At 40.9% G+C, this 27,031-nt stretch overlaps 1 protein-coding gene across 3 annotated transcripts in view; it reads left to right on the top strand.

Annotated features, from left to right (window-relative positions):
* The first annotated feature begins 5,380 nt into the window (after positions 1–5,380).
* Positions 5,381–27,031, top strand: part of SLC25A13 (solute carrier family 25 member 13) — a 128,219-nt gene continuing 106,568 nt past the window's right edge. The window contains exons 1-2 of one of the 3 annotated variants that reach the window (XM_034760495.1): positions 5,491–5,517; positions 9,838–9,852. In XM_034760495.1, coding sequence (XP_034616386.1) covers positions 5,506–5,517; positions 9,838–9,852 — 27 coding nt within the window. In that variant the 5' untranslated portion in view covers positions 5,491–5,505. Of the gene's footprint in view, positions 5,518–9,837; positions 9,853–27,031 lie in introns of all 3 variants that reach the window. The other 2 variants (XM_034760496.1, XM_034760497.1) reach the window with 2 other exon arrangements.

The raw sequence follows: 27,031 nt of genomic DNA, 5'->3' as shown, positions 1-27,031 counted from the left end.
CTCCAGATTTAGCCGGCTCACGCCGTGTCGTTTCGGATTACATCCCGTCATGCCCCTGGTGTCTGTACTGCTGGTTAGCTGCGCCTGGAGTGTGGTATGTGCATTTCAATTTTTGTAAATATTTTGTTTGCTTGGCCTCTTCCTTCCTTCTCCTCCCTTACTTGGTACCAAATCTCGTGTATAGTATATAGGGGACGAATTATTGTATTAATTACTGTTGTGGTATAGGATTCGATTAATGTATGTACGGTTTACTCAGTTTTGTATGTCTGTTCTGGTTTTTAGTGAGCAGCTGATTATAGATCATTCCGTTCTTCATTGTTGGATGTAAATAGACTGTTTCAAGTTACATATATTACTGTTCTGGTGATACTTTTGATTGATGACTTGTTTCTCTTTTAATTAGAGTTGTGTGAATGTTTTTGCTGTGATAGTATTGCTAGTGGTAAAGGTATTCCTCCCCAGCCCAAGTTGTAATTCATTCCCCATTAATAAACAACCACATGTTTTGAATTGCAATCTGTTTTTGCTTCACTCAAATACTCATTCAAACCTGCATTGGTCTCGGACAAGATACTACAGTGATGAGGGACATATAAGTACCATAGGTAGTGTTGTGATTTTTGGATCTAAAATGTAATGCAATTGTAAGCTCAAATGTAATGCGAGTGAATGTTCATAAAATGTTACAATAACCTATGCTTTTTGCCTATTTGGAAATTAACCATGAAAAATATGTTGTTTTCAATAAATAAACATTATAAACAAGCACAAGAGAACCAAAGGAGCTGGATTAGTCCAAACAAAAATAACCCGCTGATATGAATCAATGACTGTTGAAATTATACTTGGTAAAAACAGAAGATGTGGGATCAGAAGTTAATGGATCAAAATTTGACTGATAGAGATTAGGCCTAAGCAGTGGACAAAATAATGAGGGGAATGAAATATGCCGCCACTTTTTCCCATCTCATCTTCCTTGACCACAAGACTGAGGTAGCAATTCAGACTGAGAGATTTTCTTCCAGGAGGAAGGCCGGCTGGCCTTGCTTTTGTTCAAAGAACTTCATTTTTCACTAGTAAATTCTGAAAATCATCATATCATCATGACATCCAATCCTCAGCCATCAGTGGAGATACATTGCCAGCATCACAAAGGCACATAAGATCCAGTTTTGCCTCTCTCCCCTTTTGTGTTACTTTCTGCCCCATTATTTCCTAATCTCTCTCTCTCTCTCTCCGCTTTTTATCAAACCCTGAAATCAATTGCATTGCATCAGCATAGCAAGATGAGATGATCACAATCCTGCTCTAAGAAGAAAAGACCCAACCAGATGATGATCCAGAAAGTGAACCAGGATCCAAGCAACAGGTGGGGTGGTTGACTTGCCAGCCAAAGCATCCATTTGTGACTGGCCAGCTGTCCAGAGTTCCGACGACATCAACAAAACCCATATATTCCCTACCTTTTCTATCCTATCTCTCCTCTATCTTTTGTCTGTTTGTTAGAAACAGGAGATGTTTCTCACCAGACCAGGAAGTAAAATTAACCCTTTCCTTTTCATCAAAGAAAGGTTGATCTGAAAATAAAAGATGCTAATATTTTGAAAAGAGACTTTACAGGTTTTGATTGCTTATTTTGCATAATCACTCAGTTTCAGTTTCAATATAAATGCTTATTTTAATTTCTTGTTCTTTCTTGTGTTTGATCAATAAACTTTCAATTTTAGAATGAATACTTTTGGGTGTTTGCCAAGCAACTGAGTAAACAAAGCTCTGTAGGAAAAAAAAAAAAGGACTTCTTTGCATCACTGTTTTTATGTTGGACAGTGAAAGAGTTTATTTAACTTTAACTCTTTTGACTCTTGACATTAATACAACAGTAGATATACTAGTGATCCACTTACAATTTCATAGCAATCTGGAATTGAAAAAAATCCCTTGCAGTCTGTTTTTGCAATAGTAAGGCTCAATGGGACAGTTTAAAACGGACTTTTAGCCTCAACTGTAAATGTCCTTGCTCTTGTGTATTTATGTTGAAACACAATTATGACTGTATATTGTCTCTATGAATGTCCTTCTCTTAGCAGTAGTGTTAAAAATTATCAGAAAACATTTATGCTGTTTATAGATGAACTGATTATATTCATTTATAATTAAAAAAACTAATTATCTCAAATTTACTAACCAAGGCTCAGATCCTGCAAATGTTTTCACATGTTGCTTAACGTTATGCTTTGATTTTACTGGAACTACTCGCGTTTGAAGTCAAACACGTTTGTTTACAGAATTAGGGCCTAAAATAATAGAAATGAGTTTGATTTTATTTTTTTATGTCAGTCTCAGAGTATCTCAAAATAAAGTATTGTGCTAAAACACTAAGGTGGGAATTGACCCAGATCCTCAAAGGTATTTTAGCATATAACATTGACTTCAATGGGAGTTAGGAACCTAAATATCTTTGAGAACCAGGGCCTATGTACCTAACTGCCATTATGCCTTTGATAATCTCCCCTAGTAGCACCCTGACTTTAGGCAAACAAGGGAGATACCATGTAGTCAGGAGTGGATCACATACACAGCTTTGGACATGAGAACCTGATTTATTGAGAGGAGTAACACTGACACACTCACCACACACACTCTTTAATTTATAATGCATTTCTCTTGCTAGTAATCCTTGTATCTTGCTTGCTTTCTTCATTGCATCTCCAAACTGGCTGAAGTCTTTATTTCTTCTGACCAAGTAGCGTAAGTAATGATTTGATAGATCAAATAGATGATTTCCCTTTGTTTCTCAGGCCTGGTCTACACCTAAAACTAAATCTACACCAGCAACACCATCACAGGACCTAACCAGATCAGCTACAACATCACCGGCTCATTCACCTGCACGTCCACCAATGTTATATATGCCATCATATGCCAGCAATGCCCCTCTGCTATGTACATTGGCCAAACTGGACAGTCACTACGCAAGAGGATAAATGGACACAAGTCAGATATCAGGAATGGCAATATACAAAAACCTGTAGGAGAACACTTCAACCTCCCTGGCCACACAATAGCAGATGTAAAGGTAGCCATCTTACAGCAAAAAAACTTCAGGACCAGACTCCAAAGAGAAACTGCTGAGCTCCAGTTCATTTGCAAATTTGACACCATCAGATCAGGATTAAACAAAGACTGGGAATGGCTATCCAACTACAGAAGCAGTTTCTCCTCCCTTGGTGTTCACACCTCAACTGCTAGCAGAGCACCTCACCCTCCCTGATTGAACTAACCTCATTATCTCCATACTGATTTATACCTGCCTCTAGAGATTTCCATTACTTGCATCTGAAGAAGTGAGGTTCTTACCCACGAAAGCTTATGCTCCCAATACTTCTGTTAGTCTCTAAGGTGCCACAGGACCCTCTGTTACCTAAAACTAAGTCGATCTAGCTACTCCACTCAGGTTTGTGAAAATTTTCGTGCCCTTAGGAGCACCTAACCAACACTTAGATGCAGCTGCTAATGCCTCTTGAGGGGGTGGATTTAATATATACAGAGACAGAAAACCCCCTTCCATCATTGTAGTAAGTGTCTACACCACAGAGGCGTAGCTGCAGTGCTACAGCTGTATCGCAGTAGTGCTTGTAGTGTAGCCAGATACCCTCAACATTTCAACATTTTTTGGTCTGTCTGACATAGCACCATCTAGTTAGATTACACTTTGGGCTGATCCTGCTCTAATTAAGTCAGTGGAAATGTTGGAGGACAGAAAGGCCAGAATTGGGCCCTTTTCTGTCATTCTCTTGACCCTGGCTCTTCAGGAATGTATGATTGTCATTTTGGTTCCTAATTAGCCACTTCCCCAATTTAGAATCAAAAATGAATTGTCCGCGTGAAGGCAAAAACTTTTGAAGTTTAGTGAGATTTTAATTTGAAAATAAATGTGTTCTGTTAAAATAATTTGATTAGCTATGTAGTATTAATTTGCAAGTTGGCAGGAAGAAGGAAAAGGAATTTGAACATCTGAGGAGGGAAACTTTCCACTAGCTCCAAAATCTTTATTAATGCTCATAGCCAGAAAGAACCCAGTGTGACTGTCAGATCTCTGATGAATCTGTGGCAGTTCAGTTTAGGAAAGATCCTTTTTAATTGTCAACTGTGCAAACTGGATGCGTAATACTACTACTTTAGCATTGCACCTAAATGCCTGGTGTGATAATTATCTAACTACAGGTGGTCACAAATAAGATCTGGGCCCCACTGTGCCAGACGCTGTACAATAAATACAGGAGCTTGCAGCCATGAGGCAATGACTAGAATCATAGAACTGGAAGGGACCTCAAGAGGTCATGTAATCCAGTCCCTTGCACTCAAGGCAGGACTAAGTATTATCCAGACCATCCTTGAGAGGTGTTTGTCCAACCTGCTCATAAAAATCCCCAATGATGGAGATTCCACAACCTTCCTACGCAATTTATTCCAGTGCTTAACCACTCTGACAGTTAGGAAGTTTTTCCTAATGTCCAACCTAAACTTCCCTTGCTGCAATTTCAGCCCATTGCTTCTTGTACTAGCCTTTTATGTACTTGAAAACTGTTATCATGTCCCCTCTCAGTCTTCTCTTCTCCAGACTAAATAAACCCAATTTTTCAATCTTCCCTCAGAGGTCATGTTTTCTAGAACTTTAATCATTTTTGTTGCTCTTCTCCAGACTTTCTCCAATTTGTCCACATCTTTTCTGAAATGTGGCGCCCAGAACTGGACACAATACTCCAGCTGAAGCCTAATCAGTGCAGAGTAGAGCGGAAAAATTACTTCTCCTGTCTTGCTCACAATACTTCTGCTAATACGTCCCAGAAGGATGTTTGCTTTTTTTGCAACAATGTTTTACTGTTGACTCATATTTAGCTTGTGGTCCACTATGACCTTTCTCAAAAAGAACAGGAGTACTTGTGGCACCTTAGAGACTTTCTGCCTTCCTAGGCAGTCATTTCCCATTTTGTATGTATGCAACTGATTGTTCTCCAGAATCCCATTTTACAGAATTCAGAGTAGAGGCCGTGTTAGTCCGTATCCCACAAAGAACAGGAGTACTTGTGGCTCCATTTTACAGAGTCACTGTTGTTCACTGTGGCTCTTTCATAACCCACCTGCAGGAAGGGCATGCAAAGCAGCAACGGGCGGCTTGCCACTCTCCTCAGCAAAGCCCCACTCCGCTGTCTGCCCAGATGCCCCTTGATCGGCTGACCCTGAACCAGAGGCATGCCACCTCCCGCTCGCGCCGTTCCCCGGCCGCCCTTTGCTGCTGGACAGCGCAGCCCGGAGTCACGTGCGCCCCTTGCTCAAGCCGGGCACGAGGGGAGCGGCGGATCACGCGCGCGCCGGCTGGGCCCCGGGCCCCGTCGCAGCCAATGAGCTGGCTGCGGCGCGCGGCGGCGGCCGGCCTGGTGCGCAGGCGGGGCGGTGCCTGCCGCGTTGGGACAGGAAGGGGCCGGCTGCACGGGACGAAGCATGGCTGCCAAGGTGAGTCGGGAGCCGTTGCTGCCGGGCTGCGCCTTTCCCAGGCCCCGGCCGGGCCGCTGCCTTTCCCGGGGGGTGTCCGCCCGGCTTGGCTGGAGGGAGGCTGGCGGATAGGGCCTGCCCTTGGTGAAACTTTGCTGGAGTGGGTTGAGTCTCCCCCGCCTGCCTCTGCAGCTTCCCCCTTTGGTGGGGGCGGCGGTGTTTGAGGTGCAGGCCCCTTGCGCTGCTGGCAGGCGCTGCAGGGAGGTGGGTGTTGCTAGCTGTGTAGGGCTCTGTGCGGGGCCTGCGCCCCGTGCCTGCGGGATTTGGCTTTAGCCGCGCTGGTGGCTGGTCTCTGCGTGAAGGGAGTTCAAGGGGCCTTCCCACCTGCATCCTCTTGCTTGGGAACTGCCCGGGGGAGGGAGTGCGCCCCGTCAGGGTCTGTGGTACACCACGTACAGTTATGGCACTGCACATTCACGTTTGGCTGGGTAATACACATAGGGCAGCAGTGTTGCCCCATTGCAGCACTTCTGCAGTTGGGGATCTTAGACTCTGACACGGGTCAGATCTGATGGAACCTGAAAGGACTTTGCTTTTGCCTTCATCGATTAGTCACCTGATTCCTTTCCCAAGCCAAATTGAGATAGTGGTCTCACAATGGGTGTCTGTCAAGCACAAGGGCCAGTAATTTAAAGGGATGGTGTTAGGGTTTAAAAAAAACCCATATTTTTAAAAGAGATCTTTTCCCATGTTACAAATTATACATCAGATTTTCCAAATAGAAAATGATTAATATGTACACGCAGTGGTGCTAGAACTAGGGATGCTGGCTTGGAGTAATAATAACAAACACCAAATACTTTCTGTCATCAGCACGCCTGCTATAAAAATTGTTCAGGCACCCCAGTATAATCTTGCAAACACTCTCGGTATGTGGTTTCATGCTTACTACTGTGAATAATCTCAGGAAATAGGACCAATCTTGACAACAAGTACTACAAACACTTCCTACTGTAGGTAGCATCAGGCCTTAACATAATATTCTCTGAGCTTTTTCTTTTACTGTATTTACTTGGTTTGGATGATGAACACCAGCTAGTCAATTTAGTTGTGGTTTCTACTTACTATGACTTTCAGTTTCTCTTTCACTGGTATGAGGTTGGGCTTGCAAAACCCATAGCAAAGTGGCTATGTTTGGTTTTTATTAGACATAAAAACAAAATTCATGGGAATATTGCCATTCTTCATAGTTTTTTTTAATTTAACAGTCCCTCTTCTCAAGGTTTGGGCCATATCTTATATAGGTGTCCCTCCAATGAAGACACATTAATTTGACATATGGGTCAGTGTTTTGACGCTCATTAGTCTTTCTTTTCTATAAACAGCTCTTGTTCATTATCGTTGCTATGTATGAAGGAATAGTTGACTAGATATTCCTAGTCAATGCAACCAAGTCAGAACATTTCCTAAAGATTTGGGACCTGGACCTGCCTCCATTGAAATCAGTGGCCAAACTTCTATGAGAGAACATAAAAAAATAAACAAATGTCAGTGCCAAAAAACCCCAAAACCCCTCCCCCCCAAGAAAATGCCTATATAAGTACAACCTGCTGAAGAAATGTATTTCAGTAAAGTTAATCACAGAATCACTCTGTTCAGTGTGCTACTCAATAGCTCTCATTAAAGTTAGGCTGGTTGGTCTCCAAGTTCATACTACCTGTTTTCATAAGCAGGATAATGTATGTAATGTGCTTTCTGAGTTGAAACTATCCTCCCTGAATTTTTATTTATCATTCATGACTTTTAGTTGGTTTTATCTAGCTTTGTTTCTGTCTCTCACCACTATTACCAGTTTATCAAGTTCCCCCCTACCAGTGTTTGCATCATTTAAGACGTTTCAAAGTCTCCTATTCACTGAGATTAAGATTAACCTAGGTATCCTTTGCATCACATAGCAAAGATTTTTAATCTAGAAGCCTTCTGGTTACATAGTGCTCTGTCTAGGGCAACATCTTAAATATATCCTAACTTGTCATAGAAGTAATCATATTAGGTAAACCGAGTAGATATATTGTTGAGCAATGTATTTTGCTTTCAGTGTAATTTCATAGAGGGTAGGTGACCATAGCCCTTTGAGAAAACACTGGAAAAGTATAATCTAAACATCCAGTATATTTAAATATATTGAACAGGTGAGGCTATATATAGTGTTATTTTAAATAACTTCAGATTTGGCTGAAAGACACCTAATTTCTTCTTCTTGTTATTGAAATGGTGCCATAAATGTGCATGGTGTATTGTAGACAGGCATAGTGCCTGCCTGCAGGGTTTACATTCTTTAGATAACCTCTGAAAAAGGCTAATGGCTGAAATATCAGGTGTATCCTGAGAGATTCAAGCGAAATAATAACTTCTTTTGAATTTGTGAGTTGCTGAGTTAGTTTAATATAGGGCTGTCGATTAATTGCAGTTAACTCATGCGATTAACTCAAAAATTAATCATGATAAGTTAATTGTGATTAATCGCTCTGTTAAAAGAATACCAATTGAAATTTATAAAATATTTTTGGATGTTTTTCTACATTTTCAAATATATTGATTTCTATTACAACACAATACAAAGTATACAGTGTTCACTTAATATTTTTGATTACAAATATTTGCACTGTAAAACTGATAAAAGAAATAGTACTTTTTAGTTCACCTCATACAAGTACTGTAATGCAGTCTCTTTATCATGAAAGCGTAACTTACAAATGTAGATTTTTTTTGTTACGTAACTGCACTCAAAAACAAAACAGTGTAAAACTTTAGCGCCTACAAATCCACTCAGTCCTACTTCTTGTTCAGCCAATTGCTAAGAAAAACAAGTTTGTTTACATTTATTGGAGATACTGTTGCCTGCTTCTTATTTACAATGCCACCCGAAAGTGAGAACAGGCGTTTGCATGGAACTTTTGTAGCCAGTATTGCAAGGTATTTACGTGCCAGATATGCTAAACATTTGTGTGCCCCTTCATGCTTTCATGCTGATGACACTCATTAAAAAATGCATTAATTAAATTTGTGACTGAACTCCTTGGGGGAGAATTGTACATCTCCTGTTCTGCGTTACCCACATTCTGCCATAGATTTCATGTTATAGCAGTCTTGGATGATGACCCAGCACGTTTGTTTTAAGAACACTTTCACAGCAGATTTGGCAAAACACAAAGAAGGTACCAATGTGAGTTTTCTAAAAATAGCTATAGCACTCCACCCAAGGTTTAAGAATCTGAAGTGCTGTCCAAAATCTGAGAGGGACGCCTTGTGGAGCATGCTTTCAGAAGACTTAAAAGAGCAACACTCTGATGCGGAAACTACAGAACCCGCACCACCAAAATAGAAAATTAATCTTCTGCTGGTGGCATCTGACTCAGATGATAAAAATGAACGTGAGTTGGTCGGCTCTGCTTTGGATCGTTATCAAACAGAATCCATCATCAGCATGGACGCATGTCCTCTGGAATGATGGTTGAAGCATGAAGGGACATATGAATCTTTAGTGCATCTGGCACGTAAATATCTTGCGATGCCGGCTATAACAGTGCCTTGTGAACGCCTGTTCTCACTTTCAGGTGACATTGTAAACAAGAAATGGGCAGCATTATCTCCTGCAAATTGTAACCAAACTTGTTTGTCTGAGTGATTGGCTGAAGTAGTACTGAATGAACTTGTAGGCTCTAAAGTTTTACATTTTATTTTTGAATGCAGGTTTTTTTTGTACATAATTCAACATTTGTAAGTTCAACTTTCGTGATAAAGAGATTACTTGTATTACATGAAATGAAAATACTATTTCTTTTATCTTTATATTTATTTTTATTACAAATATTTGCACTCTATAAAGTGAGCACTGTACACTTTGTATTCTGTATTGTAATTGAAATCAATATATTTGAAAATGTAGAAAGCATCCAAAGATATTTAAATAAATAGTATTCTATTACTGTTTAACAGCACAATTAATCGTGATTAATTTTTTTAATTGCTTGCCAGCTCTAGTTTAATATTTAAGCTGCATTGTGAGACTTTGAAGTTTTTACCTTTGTAGGTTGAAGTTGCCAGAGTTAAACAAATAGGATGGATTTCCGGTCCTATCAAAGTCAATGGCATATCTTTAAGCAATACTCTGTACTATTTACAGTAACGCTTGCGCTCCAGTCCTTCAAGCACATACATGAGCAACTTTATCACATATACTCCTTGAGACTAAAGTCATGTGTTTGTAGGATTGGGCCTTCGTTTGTGTTCTGATTTCTCACTGATGCATCTTAGTAATGTTTGTCTTTTTAACCTCAGCCAAACAATGGATTGGTGAGTTGAACAACTTTTTCTACAAAGTCATTTTCTTTGCCAGTGTCCTGCATGACTGCTTTTTTTTTAATTTTTGTTTTTATTGTAGCCCCTCAGACTTATGAATCCCTTGGAATCTAACTTAATTGTTCCTCATTTGCTACGTCTCAAACGCTGACATTGTAAGAAGACTTTAAGAATTCAATCCATCCAAAAATAAAACACATGTTGAAAGACTGCTAAGGCTGCATAGTTAAACACTCAGGTATTAAGAAATGACAAAGTATGAGGTTGCATGTGCAACCTTAAATGTGTACTACAATATAGTTTATATTACATAGTATGACAATTTTTATACATTTTTAACATTCTTTATTGTATGTTACTGTGTGTATTCTGGGTCCATGAAAGTGTTTTTTTATTAAAACAACATAGAAAAATATTTTTGCACTAGAGATGTATAAAAGGATAAGGTAATAGTGAACATTTGCTGGAATATATAGTACCCTAAAGTTTGTAGCTAAATTAGCATAATAGTTACATAGCACAATCTTCAGAGAATGAGGTGGTTATGTAAAGTCTTTATTGTAATTCATGCACAGGGCATATATGGTATTATACATTATTTCTTACCTTCTGAGTATTGTGTAACCTTAGCATTTTCTTTTTGGGTGGAATTTCCTGGAGAAAAAGTTGCATAATGTGGAACAATTTAGCCAGAGAACGCCCCATCACACACCTTCCTATTTTTTTTAAAACACAGTTAAATTAGTCATTTGTGTTCAGTGAGTTCAACCTGCCTTTGCTCCAAACATTGCTACAAAGTGAACATATGCAGTACTGTTAACAAAGTGACTTCTTTTTATTTCCAAAGACACATGACTCTGTCAAATTAAAACCAATTTAATTAGGAAGTTCTAAGGCATTTTTCAGTGAGGGCTGTTTCCATGCCACATTTTAACTTTCTATCAACCTGTCATTTTGGCACTGCTGCTGTTCCTCATAAGGTTGCAAGATTTTATCTATGATGGGAAAGGTGTATTTTTCTTATTTTTGCACTCCAAAACAGCTAAACTGTGTTTGAATGTTTTTTGTACAAATCACACTTGAGCAGAGTCCAAGTCTGAATAATTTCAATGCAAAAGTGAATGTTTCAGAAAGCATCTAAAAATTGGGGTTTAGAATGGAAAAACATGCTATTTAGGCTTCAACCTTATAATTGGTAGCATGTTGGCAGATTACTGCATCTGCGTTGAGACCTGTCCTGTTGTTGCAGGAAAAGAGCCTTACCTATCGCGTTAGTTATCTCTCCTTCTATAATACTCTGCTCTCGTGTATGCATTGTGCTAAATGTGCATACAATTTGTGTGTATGTTTACTTGAAGTTTGTTGTTTAACATGTGATAACAAAAGTGATGTAGCTCAAACAAATGTTTCGCTAAACTAACTTATTCTGTCAAGTGTTTAAGCACATGCATCCTCCCACTAAAGTTATGCACATGAATAAATCTTTGCAGATTTGGGGCCTGTCAGAATTAATTGATAACTGACCTCAGATGTAATGAGATATCAGTTAACAGCACAAGATATTTGTTGTGAATTTAATTAAAGTTAACAGTATTTGAGAGTCTTATCCAAGTTACATTAATATATTGTAACAAAAAAGAAACAAATCTGGTGTAGACTTCTGATGTCTTTTAAGCGAGTTTTATTTTTACTGTATTTTCAGAATGCTTGCTATTTAAGCTGATATAACAATACCTGCCATTAAAAAAACAAACAAACCCTAAATTTTAAAATACGAAAGCTAAGCTCTGCATTTCTCTTATTTTTCACAGACTAATATATTCAGAGACCTTCCAGGAGTTGAGTTCCTCAAATTCATTTTGGCATCAAATTATTTCTTTTCAGGTGCTCCTTCCATATGCTCTATAAAACAATTTGAGTATTTTCTGCACAACAGATGTAAAAACAAGGCTCCTAATCCTGCAAGGAGTACCTGCTGGATGGATTCAGTGGGGTTCCATGCAGGTTTGGGACCTGAAGCCCTGATCCTTCAAGTGACTGTAAGTGAGAATGCTACTGTGGCTGCATTGCTTTGCACAGATGCAGCAGTGTGACTGTGTGGTGCTGTCACTTGTTGGATCAGGACCTACGCCTGTAACTGCTCTCTGTATCTCTTTAAAAAAAAAAAAAAAAGTATATATATATTTTACACACACACAAAACTTTGCTTCTTGCTACTTTTCAGTTATTTGCATCCTGACTTTTCATGAGACCATTAAGTATCTGATAAAGGGACACTGTCAATTTAAGTCACAATTTTGACAATTTCTTACTTTATCATTGTTAGAACTAACATCAGAGATGACTAACTGAAAGAGGTTGGAAAACAAACCCAATTTTTTCCCATCATTTCATATTTTTCACTTTGTGCATTTGACAGCACTTCATGTCAAGGGATTTTCCTTCTATGTAGTAAGTTTGGGTCCTAATCCTTCGAACACGTACAGCTGGGTATAATGCTTACTCACGTGAGTAGTCCCATTGAAGCCATGGGCTATTCACATGAAACCCCTTCTAAGGCACTATTCAGCAATGGATCCTCTTGCATGGAACTCATTACAGGATTAATGTCTAAGTGGGGGTCGGCAATGTTCGGCACGCGACTCGCCAGGGTAAGCACCCTAGCGGGCCGGGCCAGTTCATTTACCTGCTGACGTGGCAGGTTCGGCTGATCGCGGCCCCCACTGGCCACGGTTCGCCGTCCCCGGCCAATGGGGGCGGAGGGAAGTGGCGCGGGCCGAGGAATGTGCTGGCCGTGGCTTCTCGCCGCCCCCATTGGCCCGGGACGGCGAACCGCAGCCAGTGGGGGCCGCGATCGGCTGAACGTGCCACGTCAGCAGGTAAATAAACTGGCCCAGCCCACTAGGGTGCTTACCCTAGCGAGCCGCGTGCCGACTATTGCCAACCCCTGGTCTAAGTCCTGGTCTACACTACACAGTTAGATTGACATAAGGCACCACTGACAGAAGGAGAGTAGTGTGGACATAAACCACTGCAGTAAATATTGTGGTAAATCTGTAAATTTTGCCACCTCAGTATTTACTCCTTCTCCCAGATCATTTATGAATGCATTGAATAGGACTGGTCCCAGTACAGACCCCTAGGAGACACCACTATTTACCTCTCTCCACTGTGAAAACTGACCATTTATTCCTACCTTTGTTTCCTATCTTTTAGCCAGTTACTGATCCATGAGAGTACCTTCCCTCTTATCTAGGGTGACCATATTTTCCCAAAGGGAAAACAGGACACCCCCGGGCTGGCCCGAAACACCATTCCACCCCCACTGCCCCTGTGCATGATCAGCCTAAATCCTCCCTGAGGTCCCCCAGCCTCTCCATGCTCTCCACCGGAGACCACCCTTGCCACTCCATGCGCTTGGGCCAGCCTGAGCCCTCCCGCCTATGCGGGGCCACCTTGAGGTCCTCCTCCCCAATGGTACCTGGGGCCAGCACAAGCCACCCCGCCTGTGACCCCTCCACCCTGTCCGAACCCCTTCGCCGCCTGCCTGTTTGCGGGGTGGTCCTCCGAGTCCCCCCGCCGCTGCCTGCCTGCGATTCCCCCCGCAGCCCCCTTCCTGCTTGGGTGCAGGATTGAACCGAGGCTCCCCCTTCTCCGCGCACTGGGCTGGTCCTCTGAGCTCCCCTGCCACCCACCTGCACCGCTGGTGATCCAAACCTCCCTGCCACATGCCCACCAGTGGCTGGTGGTCCGAATTTACCCCCCCCCCACATGCTTGCATGCAGGGCTGCCTGAGCCACTCTCCCTGGCCCTCTCTCCAGTGCAGAGCTGGCATTGCCACTCCCCCCCCCATCACGTTCCTTCGTGCCCCAGTAGGGGTCCCACATGTGGGGAGGTCGGCAGCAAGGTGAAATGCCAGCAGAGCCCCTCCGCCCAGGGGACCAGGGATCCTCCGGCTGGGGCTGAGCAGGGCCCCCCCATCCCCATGGGCTGCCCCAGGTGCCGGATTGGGGGCACAGCAGGTGCATGGAGGAGGAGCGGGGGCACGCCCTGCACCGGCTACTCACCCTTGTAAGGTGGGAGCTGACTGCGGCGGGGGTGCTTCCTGGACCGCGGGGCAGGAGCAACAGCGGGAATGGTGGACTCTCTGGCGCTGCTACCGCCGCCAATGCTGCTGCCGCTGAAGGAGCCAGCAACGGAGACTCTGGTATGGATGCGCACTGGGGCGAGCAAGGGGAGGGAGGGCACGGCCGCCTGCTGCCCTCCCCGCTGCCGGCTCTCTGTTCTGATAATAGAAAATATGGGACAATTTGCCCCTATTTAACAAAAAGTCAGGACACCCGGAAGAAGGCTTAAATATGGGACTGTCCCTTTAAAAACAGGATGTCTGCTCACCCTATTCTTATCCCATGACTGCTTACTTTGCTTAAGAGCATTTGGTGAGGGACCTTGTCAAAGGTTTTCGGAAAATCTAAGTACCCTATATCCACTGGATCTCCCTTTTCCACATGCTTGTTGATTCCCTCAGAGAATTCTAGTAGATTAGTGAGGCATGATTTCCCTTTACAAAAACTATGTTGACTTTTCCCCAACAAATTATGTTCATCTATATGTCTGACAATTTTGTTTTTTACTATAGTTTCAATAAGTTTGCCTGGTACTGAAGTCAGGCTTACTGGCCTGTAATTGCCGGGATCACCTCTGGAGCCCTTTTAAAAAAAAAATGGTGTCACATTAGCTATCCTCCAGTCATTTAGTACAGAAACTGATTTAAATGATAGATTACAGACTAAAGTTAGTAGTTCTGCAATTTCACACTGGAGTTCCTTCAGAGCTCTTGGGTGAATACCATCTGGTCCCAGTGACTTATTACTGTTTAGTTTAGAGGAGGTTTTGGAACAAATTGATAATGACACCTCAATCTGGGACAGTTCCTCAGATCTGTCACCTAAAAAGAATGGCTCAGGTTTGGAATCTCCCTCACATCCTCAGCCATGGAGACCGATGCAAACAATTCATTTAGTTTCTCCACAATGGCCTTATCATCCTGGAGTGCTCCTTTAGCATCTTGATCATCCAGTGGCCCCACTGGTTGTTTAATACGCTTCCTACTTCTGATGTACTTAAACATTTTGGTTCTGTTTTTTAATTTGGGGTATAAATTTAAGTTGAGCCTCTATTATGGTGTTTCCATGCAGCTTGAAGGAATTTCACTTTTGGAGCTATACCTTTTAATTTCTGTTTAACGAACTTCCTCATTTTTGTGTAGTTCTCCTTTCTGAAATTAAATGCTACCGTGTTGGGCTGCTATGTTTTCCCCGCCGCAGGGATGTTAAATTTAATTGTACACCTCTACCCCGATATAACGCGACCTGCTATAACACGAATTCGGATATAACGCAGTAAAGCAGCGCTCCAGGGGGGCGGGGCTGCGCACTCCTGCAGATCAAAGCAAGTTTGATATAACGCAGTTTCACCTGTAACGTGGTAAAATTTTTTTGGCTCCCGAGGACAGCGCTCTATCGGGGTAGAGGTGTATTATTATGATCACTATTAATATGTCCAGCTGTATTCACCTCTTGGGCCAGCTCCTGTATGCCACTTAGGACTTAAGCAAGAATTGCCTCTCCTCTTGTGTGTTCCAGGACCAGCTGCTCCAAGAAGCAGTCATTTAAGGTGTCAAAAAACTTTATCTCTGCATCCTGTCCTGAGGTGACATGTACCCAGTCAATATGGGGATGGTTGAAATGCCCCATTATTATTGAGTTTTTTATTTTAATAGTCTCTCTCTGAGCATTTCACAGTCACTATCACCATCCTGGTCAGGTGGTCGGTAATATATCCCTACTGCTATAAGTCTGTTCCCTTTTTCCCCCTGTAGTATTTTTGCACAGCAATGAGAAAAGTACATTTTTAAAAAAAAGGAAGATGTAAACCCACAGATATTAGCAGGGGATACTGAGTGGCATGGATAGTAGCTGAAATGGCTTTTAAGTAACTTTTGTAATTCACTTATTTTCATTTTGACAGAGTCCCTGTAAGACCACACTAATGTGTAGCCTCATTTCCTGTACAACTCCTTAGAAACCTGCTATTAGAATCTGCAGTTTTGTTTACCTCAATCATGTCCAATTTTGTTGAAGACATATCTAGCACCTATTATATTAAGAAATAAAAATTCCTTTTTCTGTGCAGGTTTCCATCCTTGGAAGTTAGAGGAGCTCTGTTTAATATACTGCAAATACAATACATAGGATCAGGAAGAACATCTTTAATATAGAGAAGCTTACATCCCTGAATGCTAAAAATGTGTCTTCTGACAAGTATTCAGGCACATATCTATTTTATTTATCCATGTTGTCCAAGGAGATATGTGACTTTGTAGTTACTGGAAGATGATATACATTTTATGCTTTATTTTTAATTAAATTTTGGTTTTATCTGTTCAATTGCTCCTTGTGTGACTATTGAATGGGTTTACAATGCTGAGTGTGTGTTCAGAAGTCTAGTGCATATGTGTACAGCACCAAACCTTGATCTTGATTAGGGCCTCTGGACCATACTATAACTATTATATAATAATGCCATGTTGTCTAGGGGATACTGGTTAGTCTTCAGAGCCAGTGATAGAGAAGGTGAGATGCCTGCAGTCAATAAAAAAGTAAAGATACATTTTTCTGATGCAAGTCTGTTCTGGAAAATATCTGTACATTTCAATCATTTGCAGGGAGATGAATCTGCCCTTATGAGTACTTTATCTTGAATTGCATTGTAATAAAACAATTTAAACTGAAGCTTTGTTAAAGTACTTAAACGAACACTGCCAGTGCATTTTCTGTAACATTTTGAAATAATTTCATACTATTTACAATATCGTAAAATGTAGAAGTATATGACTGAAATCACGTTCTTTACCAAAAATGTTACTCCGGCCTACACAAAAACTAGTGTGTGGTAGGATAAAATTGCTCATGAAGAGTGGGCTGCTGGCATTTTTTTCTCTTTAGAAAGAAAGCGTTTGAGAATGGGGGGTGCATACAGACACACAGAGAACTATATAAACTTTGAAAATAAACAGAAGTAAATTAAATGTTGTGACTACTAACCTTCGTGGGAATGATGTCCCTTCAATTTCTTAAATTCAGACTAGGAATCAGATGATACATTTTAGAAACAAATCAACAAATCAAGTATTGGATTGGAGGAATGAGAAACCTTTTTTCCTTTTCCACTTGGAACTGTTGATCCGCTTCATTTCTAAGATAAACCCTTCAGATGGTTTCCCCCCTCTCTCCAGTGTAGTCTGTAGACTTGAACCTAAGCTTGGAAGCAAGAATTTAGACTGAATTTTTCACAGAACTTCAAACATAAAATAAAACAACCCTGGCAAATAATTTGGTGCTATATTTTTGACATGTTAGTGATTGACTTATTCATATGTTGACATGTGAACGTATGGTTAGGTTTACCTTGATTAGCCTAGCAATCTGCTGCACACTTGTCTAACAGTGCTAATCAATTTTAGTGCAACATAGATCGAAACACCACACAGAGAAGATTGCTGCCTAAGTCCATAAATGTCAGTCAATTGGGGGAAATCTAATACCCTGCAGATTTTGTTGTTGTTGTTGTTGTGGCTTTAGAAGCATGGGGAAAGTAAAGGAGAGAGATAATAGTGGTAAGAGAGTAGAACCATGAAAATGATGTGGTTATCAACAAACTTTTTTCATATTTAGCTTGGTAGCTTTTGATATAGATTTCATTTGATATGCAATAGAATTTTTTATCACAATACTGTTGAATCAGATGCATTAAAATATTTAGAAATCAAAAACAGATATACTGACCCAAATTAATAGTTTGGCTTTGGGGACAATAACAGAAGTTCCTGTACAACTTCTTGTAACTTCATAGTAGATCTAATGAAATGTACCACATTATTACATGACTGTGCGCTCTCTTCAGCTCTCTATGTCGTGGCGGTCTGGGATGCATAAGCCTCAGAAGACCATTTATGCTGGCTGTGCTCCTGGCTGAGCTGTTTAGAGAAGGTCAATATAGTCAGTAAGGAAAAGATGAGCGCACATAATCTGCTTGGATGTTGGGAGTGTATGTAAATGAACAGCTTCATTTCTCTTTCCTTCCTCTCCTTACCAGTTGATATTACTGTATTTGGGCTGTAATAACATCCCTGGAGTAGCTCAACTGACAAGAGTGGCTCCAGGGCTGAATTGCTGGAGCAAATTGTTTGTTTAGAGTTTTTGTGTGTGCGTGTTTTAGAAACAAAGTTTGGTGGAGGAGCCTCCTACACCACCAGACATGAGCTCGAGACCTCTAGAGGTCATCTAGTCCAGTCCATGGCACTCACAGAAGGCCTAAGTATTATCTAGACAATCCCTGAAAAGTGTTTGTCTAACCTACTTTTAAAAACCTCCAATAATGGAGATTGCACAGCCTCCCTAGGCAATTTATTCCAGTGCTTAACCACCCTGACAGTTAGGAAGTTTTTCCTAATGTCCAACCTAAACCGTCCTTGCTTCAATTTTAAGCCCATTGCTTCTTGTCCTGTCCTCAGAGATTAAGAAGAAGAATTTTTCTCCCTCCTTCTTGTAACAGCTTTTGATGTACTTGAAACCTGTTATGTCCTCTCTGTCTTCTCTTCTCCAGACTAAACAAACCCAATTTTTTCAATTTTCCCTCATAGGTCATGTTTTCTAGACCTTTAATCGTTTTTGTTGCTCTTTTCTGGACTTTCTCCAATTCATCCACATCTTTCCTGAAAGGAGGCACCCAGAAGTAGACACAATACTCCAGTTGAGGCCCAATCAGCGCAGAGTAGAGCTGAAGAATTACTTCTCGTGTCTTGCTAACAACATTCCTGCTAATGCATCCCAGAATGATGTTTGCTTTTCTTGCAATAGTGTTTTACTGATGCATACTTAGCTTGTTATCTACTATGACCCCCAGATCCCTTTCCACAGTACTCCTTCCTAGGCAGTCTACTTCAGACTTTTTCTCCAGTTTGGCTAGATCATTTTGAATTTTAATCCCATCCCCCAAAGCACTTGCCACTCCTCTCTGCTTGGTATCATCCGCAAACTTTATAAGTGTACTCTCTGTGCCATTATCGAAATCATTGATGAAGATATAGAACAGGACCATACCCAGAACTGATCCCCGCGGGACCCCACTCAATATGCCCTTCCAGCTTGACTTTGAGCCACTGATAACTACTTTCTGAGAATGGTTTTCTAACCATTTTTGAACCCATCTTATAGTAGTTCCCTCTAGGTTGTATTTCCCTAGTTTGTTTATGACAGGGATTGGCAGTCTTTGGCACACGGCCTGCCAGGGTAAGCACCCTGGCAGGTGGGCCGGTTTGTTTACCTGCCACATCTGCAGGTTCGTCCGGTCACGGTTCCCACTGGCCACGGTTCGCCGCTCCAGGCCAATGGGGGCGGTGGGAAGTGGCGCGGGCCGAGGGATGTGCTGGCAGCCACTTCCCGCTGCCCCCATTGGCCTGGCGCGGCGAACCGCAGCCAGTGGGAGCCATGATTGGCCGAACCTGTGTATGTGGCAGGTAAACAAACTGGTCCACCCCGCCAGGGTGCTTACCCTGGTGGGCCGTGTGCCAAAGGTTGCTGATCCCTGGTTTATGAGAAGGTCGTGCGAGTCAGTATCCGAGGCCTTACCGAAGTCAAGATATACCGCATCTACCACTTCCCCCCACATCCACAAGGCTTGTTACCCTATCAAAGAAAGCTATTAGGTTGGTTTGAAATGATTTGTTCTTGACAGTCCATATTGACAATCATCTTATTATCTTTTAGGTGTTTGCAAACTGCTTGATTACTGGTCTGTATTGCCATATATAATATTAGGGTCTGGAAGAGTTTTGTTGTTCACCCCTAAGAGAGGGAAGGTCTCAGGTAGCTATGTAAGGACAAAAACTTTGCGCCACAACTGAAGGAAATTCCTTTTCCCTTGAAATAGGAAGCAGCATCTGGGAGGATCAGAGCTTCCATGGGTTCCGAGCTATGGCAGTTTCAGGCTAGATGATTACTTTAGGCTGGTAATTTATTCATTGTTTCTACTTTTGTAACCTGTGTCAATTTCATTTTAAATGCAGTGTGATTGCTATTTAAATGCAGTCTGGGTTTTGAAACTCAGGTGTCGTATGCAAAGATTTACTCAGTCATCTGAATTTTCACTGTAACAAAAAGCTGCGCTACTGTAACAAGCTGCGGTGCTGTAGCGTATCATTGCCTTGCTTATATTGAAGTCTGGTTCTGCTCGGAACAATAACACATTCTTTCTCAATACATCTGCTGCCTGTGCAGTTTGAGTGTTTATCTGATGACTTTGGGTATAAAAATAAGCTTTTTACTCCTTTTATTTTTTTCCTTGTTGACTGTGCTAAGCCAGCACAGCTGAGAGAGAGAGAGAGAGAGAGATTCTATTTCTTCCTGAGCATCATCAACAGAGCTTACTGATTTCTAATCAGCTCCCCGTTGATGGGAATGGGCTTGCCCATATGTCACTGACAGCCTAATTTGGATTTAGCTCTTTTGTTATTGGTGATGTGCAAAGAGAAAAGAGCGTAATGTGCAGTTCGAATAACATCTGTGTTTGTAAACTCAATATATTTGCAAGGGAAGTCATTGCCATTGCCCCACAATGCAATTTTTGGTCACTTTTCTACACTTTAAAAGATGTAAAGAGCAAGAATAGAGTTCAGATTTGAAGGGAGCAGCGTTCGTCCCACAAAATAAGCTCCATCCACATAAGATGCTACTTTCAGTAAATTGTGCAGATGTTCAAAATATCACTGTGCATGCACTCTCAGCTCCTCTGGCTTGGCTTTCCCTCAGTGGCACTCATAAGTCCTGCTGAGCTCTTTGAGCTTGGTGCACCCTTGAAGGGAGTTCACGTATCCCACTGGGCACTGTCAGTCCCCTCGTGCTTGGCTCCTCGACTGAAGGTGGGGAAAAAAGTAGCCATTTTCTCCCAGATTTTCTCACTGGTGGTGTCAGAATGACCTGTCACTCTCAGAAGATTTTGCAGATCCTCATAATATGGGTCTCTCTCTCCTCTGTTGGATGCTTTGATGAGAAGTGAGTTAATATTGTTGATCGTTAAAAGTATTTTCATGGGCATTTGACTTAGACCACATTGAGATGAATAGGACAGATCACAGAAACTTGTAATGGTTTCGAGGCTATGTCAGCCACCATAATGACTAGAGACGTCCTGCTTTTAAAAATGGGAAAGCTTATATTCTGCAGAACAAGGCAGCAGCATGAAAGAGATACTGACTGTGTTACCGCACACTCGCTGTATCAGAGTCCTAGGCAGGGACCTCTTTTATTCATAAGTATAGAATATACTTTTTTGCTAACATGCACATGTGTCCTAGATGCTTTACAGATGATAAACAAATATGCTGCTACTGCCCCAGATAGCTTGCAGTCTCAGTTTTAGACAGGATGTGAAGTACTGGTAACAAATGGTAAGGTGGGGATGTAGTTAGGAAGGTAAGTCTTGAAGAATCTTGAATTCTTTATGACCAGGTTATTGTTATTTCAAAGCAAAACAGAATTAAACTGACCTATTAAGTCATATGTCAGCTTTGAGGTAAGTTGTTGGGCCGATTTATAAAAGTAAAATTTTGTTTAGTTATGAACTCTTGATTGGTTTTATTGAGGTTAACATATGAATTATAGATTCAAAACTTGCCTATACTGCTTCTGTTCAGGGCACAAATATTAAGAAAATGGAAAATAATACATTATTAGTTAAAATCTAGTTTAAGAAAATTCTTATTTGTTAATTTGGAAGGACAGGTGGTTACCAGGACACATAGGCATTTAGAGGCTATTTTCATAATTATTGGGGCCTATTGTTGCTACCAGAAAGCAAAAATTATAGATGCTTTATTATAGCTATATCATGTGCTTGATAATCAAGACAAGCAATCAAAAACAGCAACCCTCATCCAATAGGGTCAATACACCTCTACCCCGATATAACACGAATTCGGATATAACGCGGTAAAGCGGTGCTCCGGGGGGAGGAGGGCTGCGCACTCTGGTGGATCAAAGAAAGTTCGATATAATGCAGTTTTACCTATAACGTGGTAAGATTTTTTGGCTCCCAAGGACAGCGTTATATCGAGGTAGAGGTGTACTGTTAAATGTCTAGGTGACCACAGTTTTTAGACACTTTTATAAATAGAAAGTGACTTTGTTTTAGTTGTCAGTTTATCGCTATCTAATTGTTCTAGGGGATTAATTATTCTAACTTTTGAGTTGAATGAGAAGGTAAAAACTTAAAGTAGTTGTGGGATTGTACTTGGCAATGAAGTAGAGTCAAAGTCTGAATTAAAATTTGAAACTCATGTTTGAATATTACTTTGGATTTTTCACATTTATTGCTTCATTTTGTCACAATAGGAAACTTTAGTAAAAGGGTACACTCATATGTAAAGCATTTATTCTATCTGGGTTCTTTTGTGCTTTCAGGAATAGACAGATTGGATTCATATTTATTTCAGAGATGACCTCAATTATGGTGCAGGTTGCATATCCGTTAGCCAGCATAGGTGAATGTAAGGTGGTGTACCATACAGTCTGATAGGGTGGAAAATTGGGCTTGTAGCTGGAGGGCAACCAATAGGAGGGTTTAAGAAGGCTAGGCAGAGGGAAAGTAGGGGCCATACACATTTTTATTATTAAATATTTACACTATCTTATGTAGGGGTTATATATTTATCACTATTCACCTCTGAGTTTGGCCCTAAAATGGTATCTCATGGTTGAACACATTCTAACTCTGTAAATTCCCATTAGAGTACGTTAAGTCTATATCTGATAAATGCATTTTGTGGACTTTACATGGTGACAGATGTGCAAGTGCACCTGAGCTCATCTGGGATGGGAGCTGAGGATCTGACTTACAGTACTCAAATTAGGAGAGAGCATTGCTGACATGGCCCCCCCACCTTCAAACACTTGGGTCATATCCAGTCTGAAAATGCCTTTCTTCCTCCCACTGCAGTTGATGCAGATATTTGCCTGTGCTAACAGTGGAGCTCTTCTAGTCCCCAAAATTCTTCCTACTTTCTTCATATTTGCCACAACTTTATGACCAATTTCTCAAACTTCTTCTATATTCATATAACTTTATTTACTCTTTCCAGTGATGGCTGGTAATATCTGATGGAGTGAGTAAAAGTGACATATAAAGTGTAAAAGTGACATATTGGAGTCACTATACAGTAGCAGATAAAGATCACAGTGTGTTTCTGACAGTAGGCAATGTCTATCATTGTTTTCTCAGGTGAGACTTCCACTGAAATTTTTCCTAGATTCTCCAACATTTGTCAGCTTCTCAGTGTTTGCTATTCAAGCTTGTGAGACTTTCTCTGTGAGACCTTTTTCTTCATCATGATTTCTCATCTGAAGGAGCTTTGAACATTTGGCTGGGGACAGACACTGTATTAAGGATGATCCTGTGCTAAGTGGTCATCATCTGGTATATAGGAGGAGGAGCCTGTGTGACCTTTCTTAGCTGCTGGTGCTGCTCCAACTTTCCAGCCAATTCAACCAGCAGAGCTGGTTTTCTCTACAAGGCATGCATTTTCCTTGGTAGCCAATAAAGGAATGCTTAGTGGGTGGGCTAGTAAATACTCTTCCCCTGGGGGAAGTTGTGGTGTGAGGTTGCCAGCTGCTACTACAGCATTAAAGCATCAAAGTAAAAAGTCAATGTATAGAAGAAGGAAAAAGCAACCACTAGTTTGAGCCCTTAATGAATATTTAATCAAAGTGTAATAGCTTTGGTGTAGTGGGTACATTTTTGGAATGGTATGTTTATTAAAAAAAAAAAGTATGACACATACTTCATCATAAGCCTTTTAAACTAGCCTGCCCATCAAAATGATTATGACCCCAAGGGTCTAAAATCCATGTGTTACCTCAGTTTGGAGTTCTGTGCACAACTGTATGGCAGCATATAGCATAGCCCAAAGGCATACTTCTAAACACAGCTGCAGGCCATTTATTATTATTGTCACTGTTTTAATTTTGTCTAAGAAATGTGACCCATTTGTGCACTTTCCTGGTTACGTCATTGCTGAGACCTTTGGGCTATGCTTTTTAACTATTTTAGGCTTTAATTCTGTAGTTAGCAGGTATTAAGTTTATATCTTATTTTAACACATCTCATGCAGTAGGAACTTTCAGATGTGGCACTGTGTGAAAAGCCATTAGAAAAAGATTCTCACATGTAAGAATACTTTGGTTGATTCAGACTATGTGATGGACTGGGGACTAGAATCAGATTAGTTAAATCTTTATATATCTAGGTGAACAAAATTTTGAATAATTTCACATTTCCATTAAAATTGGTATTTTTTTTGTCATCACCCTCAAGTCAACCTTCCTCCTTTCTGTCAATTCATTTTTATAATTCAGCCTTCCATTGTGTGTTGTCAGTCTAGATGGAAGCTGCTTTATGGAGATAATAAATGGGTCCCATGTTGATGCTGCTCAAGTGTTATCTCAAAAATAAGAAAAATATGGAAACGTTAAACCTTTTCAGTCCATTTTTGCTAATTACACGTCTTAATCAATGTATATGAATTGTTTATCAACAAAGTAGATGCTATAGAGCAGTGATTCTCAACCTTTTCCATATTGTGACCTTATATTCCAACAGATGATGTTTTGGGGTGCACTTTCTATTTAGCCATAAAGAAAATGTGGGTGATCACCACCTCCTGAGCTCTGTTTGTATTCCTCTATGGGGGTTTATTAGCTGGGTACTCATGCTTTGGACAATAATGTATAATTAAATGTGGAGGAAAAGGTAATTCAACCAAGCATGAAAGCATTTGTCTGACTAAATCTAATAAAATGTGGGTTTAATATTTTCCCAGTCAATGTGAGGTAGACAGGTTAGGAAAACAAATATTAAATTAGCTATTTTTTTTTCTTGTGTGGAAAAAACTAATAATCTACTGAAAATGAAAATGAGGAAAACACACAAAAAAATGCTGAAAAGTGTGCTGTTTTGCCCTCTAATCTTTCTATTTTATACAGCATGCATGTAGATTCTCAGTTTCCTTACACCTCCACAAGTCTGGAGTGCAGAGTACTCCATGTGAGGCTGTCACCAATGAAAGTTAAATGCAGGAAAAAAGATAAATAGTTTTGTCATTGAAACTCTATGGTCTGTGGAAATCTTGAGCCACAGGTGCTTGTCTGATCATCTGCTATATTTAGTACATCAAAGAGCTGGATTAAATTATTAGAAGGAAGCTTTTACTGGAATTTTATTGCCTTTTTAAAAATCAAAAAGGGAGTAGTTTGGTTGGTTAGCATCAGTATGCTAGTATGGGATGGTAGATGCACAGATCAGAACTTCCTTGACATCACAATCATGATGTCTAAGTGTCCAAGGAAGAAAATAGAAGAACTTTTGTTTCATGAGATTTAAAAGAAAAGCAAACAAACAAACCCAATTGCACTAGAATTTCTCTAGGATCTCAAGCCATTCATTGTCCACTAAACCAATACCTGAGGTTTTATGTTGAGCTGCTGTGCCTCCACAACAAATAAAAATGGAAATAACTGTTCTCAGCAAATAAAAATGGTTTAATTCTGCTTTCCTCATTCTTAATTATTAAAGATATTGGCATGAAAACAAGTTCTAAAAGATTATTCTTCTCCTGCTTCTTTATTATCCATTTTAAATCAAAATGCTCAGTTTATCACAATTTCCATAGGAACTAGGTGATGTCATAAAAATATTGAGAACCGAGCATTAAAAGTAAATTACTGTTTTAACAGAGGTGGTGTTTTATGCAAATATATATATATAACTCAACCTGCAGAGGAGAAAGAGGTATAAACAGAATTGTTTCTAAATAGATTTTTTTTTTTTTAATTTTATTTTCCAAAGCTTTCCTGAGTGAAAATTCCATAACTACTGTTGCCAACAGCCAAGTCTTTTAGATTTTCTGTGGAGTCTGGAAAGTTATAATTTACTCTTCCATAGCTTTGATTGTCACTGGTCTTGCATCCTGTCAGTTCAGAGATTGTTGCCACAAAGTCAGTGTCACAGGTTGTACCCCGAAGGGTGAGGCTGGGCACCTCCCTCATCCCCACCATCCCTCTTCGGCTGTAGGTGTTGCTGTAGCATTGGTTTGGAGTTCAGGATGAAGTCTCCTACCTATGAGTCTTAGGGAGGCAGCTCCCCCCCTTCAAGACCTGACTGCAGTCCCAGGTGGAAAAAAGGCAAACAAAATACTCCTGCAACCCACAGAACAGTCCAGGCTCACCCCATTGTGCCTCGCAAGGCAACAGGTAAATAGGCTCTGGAGGGGCTGGGTTCCTAACCCCTTGAGTGTCTGAGAGGCCCAGGCTGAGCACCCTGGGCTCTAATGAGGATCCAGGTGGCAGAGACCCTTCAGCAGTTGTCTGGGTAAGCAGTCCCTGCTCTGTGGGACTAGGAAGCTCTGTTCTTTAGCTCTGCCACCCTGCACTAAGCTTGGATTCTTCCTTTTAAGGAGTCGTCCCTCTCCAGGTGCAACACGCCTCACAGGTGCACCAGCTTGATTATGCCCAGAGGAGCTCTATAACCCGTACCCCACCAGGATTGGACTATGTCCCTTAATACATCAGTAACTCCCCTTGGTACATTCTCTGAAGTCCCTGCCAGTTCATTTTATTTTTCTGCTTGAGATTGCAAGCTATTTCCAAGCACTCTCCCTGATAACCCAGACTTTCTCTCCTGCTCCCCACTCCCGTTGTGATGTGAAGGTCATGTACACACATTACAGTCACACACATACCGATCTGATATTATTTAAGCATTAAGAATACACCTAGTGTTAGTACCTGAGGTCTGAACTATTAAAAAGAAAACTTAACACCCCAACTTGCCCCACACTGTTACGTTGTAGTTGTCTTGTTTCCTGAGTGGTGGGGAAACAGTTTAAACTTGCAGCTGAAATTTACACTTGGGCTCAAATTCAGTCCCATGAGACCCACAGTCTGCGTGCAAAAGAGCACGCTTGCACAGCTACCTTTCAGCATGGAGTTACTGTGATTGCAGGTACAAATGTGTTCTTTAGACCAGTGGTTTTAAAACTTTTTTTCTGGTGACCCAGTTG

Source organism: Trachemys scripta, chromosome 2 (genome assembly GCF_013100865.1).
Source record: "Trachemys scripta elegans isolate TJP31775 chromosome 2, CAS_Tse_1.0, whole genome shotgun sequence".
NCBI classification, from domain to species: domain Eukaryota; kingdom Metazoa; phylum Chordata; order Testudines; family Emydidae; genus Trachemys; species Trachemys scripta.
This window is presented reverse-complemented; position numbering and strand designations above follow the sequence as displayed.